This window comes from Adiantum capillus-veneris, chromosome 19 (assembly GCF_014529385.1).
Source record: "Adiantum capillus-veneris isolate H3 chromosome 19, ASM1452938v2, whole genome shotgun sequence".
Taxonomy (NCBI): domain Eukaryota; kingdom Viridiplantae; phylum Streptophyta; class Polypodiopsida; order Polypodiales; family Pteridaceae; genus Adiantum; species Adiantum capillus-veneris.
Window position 1 is genome coordinate 38,807,304 of NC_140949.1, and position 5,800 is coordinate 38,813,103.

Below are 5,800 nucleotides of genomic sequence, written 5' to 3' on the forward strand. Positions count from 1 at the left end.
CACACACACACACACGTATGCCTTTTCTCTCACTAGCGCTCTTTCTTTCCTCACAAATTCACAAATCGATGGCCAAGGATGGCCATCCCTCATTTTCTCTCTCTTGTCGCTCTCTTTTGTCTCTCTTCATCTTGGACTTTGGCCCTTGGCAAGTTGGCACCATGCTCCTCTAAGGTCCTCTTCTCCTGAGGGTCCTACAGGCTCCCCTGGCCTTCAGCCCTGTGCTGGTACCCAGCGTTGTAGGTATGTCCTCAACCAATTGACAACACGAACTTCAACAAACATTTTCATCTTGACCCCTGAATCTTGAGTCCTCACAAGAGGCTTTTCTAGATGTGTTGTAGCCATTTGACCTCCGGTGATGAGAGTCCAAAGTTCCAAACTCGCATGGCCTTCTCTCTGTAGTAGAGCTACCGTTTCTGCACTCTCTCGCATTGCAAATTTGTACTTCAAAGGCAAGCCATCCACTCCAGGTTTTGACACTCCTCTTCAGCTCTCAATGCCCAAATTTAGCGCTTGTTTTGCCATTCAATGCTTAGTTTGATAGGTTGGAGTCCATCTGATCGGAGTCAAAAAGCAGGGGAACCTTCAATGTGGGCTCACCTTCAATAGACCGCTTGTGTTAAAGAGCCATCACATTGTAGATAGAGATGCGATCACACCGTAAAACACAGAGATTTTTCATTGCGAATGCCTTTAGAAAATGCCCAGCATATAACGGGCCCTTGCCTTCTGCTTAACGGTTGAAAGCCCATCTCCGCATGTGCTCTGTTCCACCTACAACACACATGTACAGAACATCCACTCTTCACTTTCTCTTCAATGCTCAACAATGTGGTGTTGATGCCAACAGCTTACCCACACACTACTTTGCATCTCCGTGTAGAAAGGGACTTGTTAAATGGAGCTTTCCACATACATTATTCTCCACTAGTGGAGAGTGAGCATTTCATTAAGGAGGATTCCATATCCCACTATTTGCATCTTTGCATATTTGTGAATTTCTCCTCTTTGAAGACAACTCTTGATAGCCAACGAACGCCCTTCTAGTCCTTTTGGCTGCATTTACACTAGCTTTTGTGACTTTCTGGGAATTTGTTACAAACTTGGGCCTTCTTCAATTTCTGCTTTCTGTACAGCCTATCTCCTTGTGGCAGAGCTGCCCATACTTCTTCATCATCTTCTGCCAATATCTACATTTCATCATTGGTACCTTCTTCATATGAAGTCAAATATCTCCTCCTCACATCAGCTCCTTCAGTCTGGTTGGGCTCCATTTTACCCTGCTAGGTTGATGGATTGTTTGCTTGCCACACATTTATTGACTGATACCTGAATTGGCTCACATTTCCTCTTATTTTTCTAATTGGACCCATCAAGGTGCTCTCTTCTGAGATCAGCATGAATCGCACCTCAGCTCGCGGTTCGCCTGCCGGGCGAGGCTCACATGTCTACCAGCTAAGTGATGAGCTGGGCGCACATTCTCCAGCAAATGGGAAGGCGATAGATGATTGGAAGTTTCATAGCAATGCAACAAATTCTCCAGGAGGGAGAAGCTTGACAACGAGTCCATCTGTGCAGGATCACCTTTCACCATCAAGGCCTCTAATTCGGAACGGTGACATGGTCAATGGCAATGGAAACCATAGGCCTGATTATCTGTCATCCCCTGATTCCTTGAAGCCCTGCTTGGAAACTTCACCTTTGGGGCGAGGAAAGAGAGGATATGCAGTTTCTCTAGGCACCACCATGGTCCTTTGTTTTGTGAGTGCATTTCTCTTTATTGGAATGCTTGGCTCTAGGAGCCGGGCATACAACTTAAGACTGGTTCCCACATTAGGGATTTACAGATCGCATCGGAGACTACAAGCAGAAGTCGTCGTCGATCCGTTCAAAGGTGGCATTTTTGGGCACGGCTCTGTGAGGATGAAGGAGCTTCCAATTTGTGAAAGCACCTTTGAGGACTATGTTCCTTGTTATGAGCAGGATGCAGATTCCTCAGCTGGGTTCAACCGTGAAAGGCATTGCCAAACTTCTAACAAAAGAAAGCAGTGTCTAATACCGCCTCCGGATGAGTACAAACTTCCACCTAGATGGCCTGAATCCAGAAAAGGTGCCTGGCATTCCAATATGAAGTTCGTAGAGCAACTTGGCCTATCAGGGAGACGGCTAGCAAGGTGGGTTCTACTCCCATTTTTTCGTTTTGTAAGGTTTTGAACCCGAGAGAGCGAGTTCACATTGCTTAACATGGTTTTCCCATTTGTAGACTGAAACTTGAAGCTGATGAAATTGTCTCTCTTGATCTGGGGATGTCGCATGATTTGGATGGGTTGGAAAATCATGTACAACAAGTACTGAAGGCAGTTTACGGGAATGCTGGCAGCAAGTACGAGGTAAGGCAAAACTTCATTGACTCTTGGGAAACCTCACATAAACATAGAGTTTCACTGATCTTATTTTGAGATACTGTTAATCTTAAGTTCTTGAATTGTAAGGTTTTTATCCCTAGATAATACCATACCATAGAGAGGGCTATCGGGGGTGCTGCACTACTGTATTTGCATGTATATATTTTCTCTACTTGAATGGCACAGTCTCAAATTTGCAATTTAGAGAACACTTACTGTGGAACGTACTCAAATTCAATTTGCATTATCAACTTTTGCAACATTACATCAAGTAACAGAATGCTACTGTTTCAAAGGTTTTATTGTCATTTAGGCCTCTGCCTCATAGATTGAAGCATGTAAGTTCCTGAAGCAAGTGTCTTGCTACATCATGTCAGTCTCATGGATAGTGCCATTTGAGCCAGACCTGATCCTAATTTCTCCTTTTTTTCCCCAATATATCTGCTTGCACTGCATATGTCTTCTGATTTTAGAACAACCATGGATGTGGTGATTGCCTGATCATGGCAAGGAAAGAACTTTGATGTCTTCTCAAGTTGTCAAAGATTGTGGTTGTTGGAGGATCATTATATGGCCTAATCTTTCCTGAACAAGTTTTTGGTTGCAGCTGGGTGCAATCTTGGATATCAATTGTGCTCTAAGTCGGCTTAGGGAGCAGCACAACTCTCTGGATAAGTCTTCAATTTTGTGTCTTGCTCCATACGAGGTGAATGGCAGCCAGGTTCAATATGCACTGGAAAGGGGCTATCCAGCATTCATTGGCTCAGTATCTGACACACAGTTGCCCCTACCAAGCTCCTCTTTTGATATGATTCATGTGCTAGATTCAGATCTTGATTGGACATTGAAAGGTGCATTTTGATTCTTTAGTCTTTCGTTGTGTTGCTTTTCATGCATACTAGAATGTGGTCATGGGTGTATACCTTAGTGGTCTCCCTATCATGTGGCTGGCATGTATGCTTGTGCAACTTTTGTCTGAAACATGGTGGGTAAAGTTTTTTCCAATTTGCCCTGCTAGCAGATGGGATTGTTCTCCTGGAGCTGGACAGGCTACTTAAACCTGGAGGCTACTTTGTACAAGTGCTCGTGCCTTCGGAATCCTCTCCAAATGGACACGATCAGGATTGGCAGGTCAAGAAAGACATGGCCAGTAAAATATGTTGGTCTGCTGTCTTAGAGATGGAACAGACTCTGATGTGGAGAAAACCAGAAAATCAGAGCTGCTACTCTTCACGGTAGGCCTTTGTGCATTTAATCCTCCTCCCTTTCAAGGCATTCAAGTGTAAGAACTTCCTTGTGTGCTTCCAGTGGCTTGGAGGCAAAACCAAAGCTGTGTGGAAAACTTGTAAATGCCAACGAAGCTTGGTATCCCCCTCTTCAGCCGTGCATTACAAGTAGTATGGAAAAATCAACACATCTATCCCAACAGAGGCAGTATGTGGGGGCTGCTATTGGTAAGTGCTGAACGCTTCATCTAGAATTGTGGGCCTGAAAATATTATCTCTGCATTGTTGCTCATGTAGATTGTGGTCACAAAGATGTATTCATATTTACGACCACGGCTGATGGTTTGAATCGTTGCCTTGCCCTATTCAGGATTTTCAAATGAGGAGGTCTCTGATGATCCATCAGTGTGGGCAGCAACAGTGAAGAGCTACTGGTCATTGCTCACACCTCTAATCTTCTCTGACCATCCAAAGCGTCCCGGGGAAGAGGATCCACCACCACCATCCAACATTGTTCGGAACATTCTAGACATGAATGCTCTGCATGGCAGCCTAAATAGTGCACTCCTTGATGCAAGAAAGGCAGTCTGGGTTATGAATGTCGTTCCTCGAAGTGGGCATGATACACTCTCGCTGATCTACAAACGTGGCCTGGTCGGATTACAGCATGATTGGTAAGTTGCCCTTTTACAACATGATAGCTGTTCCTTGGGGCTTACCATAATTGTGCCAGTTAACAAGACATAGTATATATGAACTGAAGGGGGTGCAGTTTATGTCTGTCACTTTCCGGTATATATTTAGTGATTGTGGTGCACAGTTTCTTTCTTTTCTTTTGATCATATTCAAACATGTCTCAGTAGTACGGTGTTTTGTGAATCTAGCAGCACAGGGAAGGTAGAAAGCAAAGGCTAGATGACCTCTTTTTGTCTGCTCTTTGGGCCCCTTTCTTTTGTTGAGTGCCACTTTGCATGTGCATGGTTGAAATCTACACATGGCAGACCAGCCGACTGTTTGTAGTCGAGTAATGCCTTGTTGCCTTGGGTGATGGGAGCTTGTTATAGGGCAAGTGCTCACCGTCTTCTGCCACTAGCCTCGAGTAACAGGTTGGGACTTAAATTAGTTTTTCCTCGTCTTGGGCCGTTTTTGTGTTTTTGTTTAGCTCACAGTATCTTGTTTTCAAGCTTGCTTCTTCTTGTATTTAGAAACTATATGAAAATAATGAGGTGCTTTTTTTGTTTCACAGGTGTGAGGCCCTCCCAACATACCCAAGGTCTTTTGATCTTCTCCATGGAATTGGGCTTCTATCAAAAGAGTTAGGAAGGTCTAATGGCTGCGGGCTTTCTACCCTTTTCCTAGAAATGGATCGAATTATGCGTCCAGAGGTAAGTTTTGAGTTGATGTCTCGGTCAAAAGAAAGCTCTTCGTCGTAGATTCAAATGCAAGTGGCATACATGCATCTGTGTCCTGCATGTGGGAGAAGTTTCAAGCCAGTATTTGTGAGATTCTTACATTCTGTGCCCTTTGACTTCAACATACAACAGGGTTGGGTGATTTTAAGAGATAAAGTAGAAATGATCGAGGATGCGAGGATAGCAGCAGGGCAGATGAGGTGGGAGACTCGTGTAATTAACGTAGAAGGGCTGGAGGATCAGCAGTTACTTGTTTGCCAGAAGGTCTTCTGGAAAGCCAGAAGCCCATCTTCGAAGGTGGCTCCATTGTAAACCACTTTTGCAGGTCCCCTCCCAGTGTACAGTTTCTTCTCAATGGTGTTCACAATGTGGAAGGGCATATTATGGTCCCCCTCCCCTATTCATCTCTCTCAGCGCCAAGAGATGTCGCAGGAGCACACATGAGAAATTAGTGATCTCTCGTGTGCTCGTGTTCATGGTTCTCATTTTGAACAACAAGGGTCCTCCCAATTGACATACTTTTTTCTGCAAGTAAGGTATTCTTTCATTGAGACCAGAGCAAGATCACGCTCTTGCGATTCTTGTGTCAGAGTTGTGATTATACACCAAAGTGGTGGTGCACACAGAGCTGTGAGGATAGCAGCATGTATGTAAAATGCTTAACTTCAAGCCTGCAATTTGTTGTCATGTGTTCAATAAGACAGCAGATTTTTACTCCCTGGCATAATGATAAATCCATGATGCATTTCTCTCA

The 5,800-nt window shown here is 44.3% G+C and overlaps 1 protein-coding gene across 1 annotated transcript; it reads left to right on the top strand.

Annotated features, from left to right (window-relative positions):
• The first annotated feature begins 215 nt into the window (after positions 1–215).
• Positions 216–5,800, top strand: LOC147433860 (putative methyltransferase PMT4). Its single transcript, XM_086490486.1, has 8 exons — positions 216–2,177; positions 2,267–2,393; positions 3,016–3,259; positions 3,430–3,643; positions 3,717–3,862; positions 4,005–4,308; positions 4,881–5,019; positions 5,179–5,800. Exons 1-8 carry the CDS (start codon positions 1,402–1,404, stop codon positions 5,356–5,358), a joined length of 2,130 nt encoding a protein of 709 aa, XP_086346612.1. The 5' UTR covers positions 216–1,401; the 3' UTR covers positions 5,359–5,800.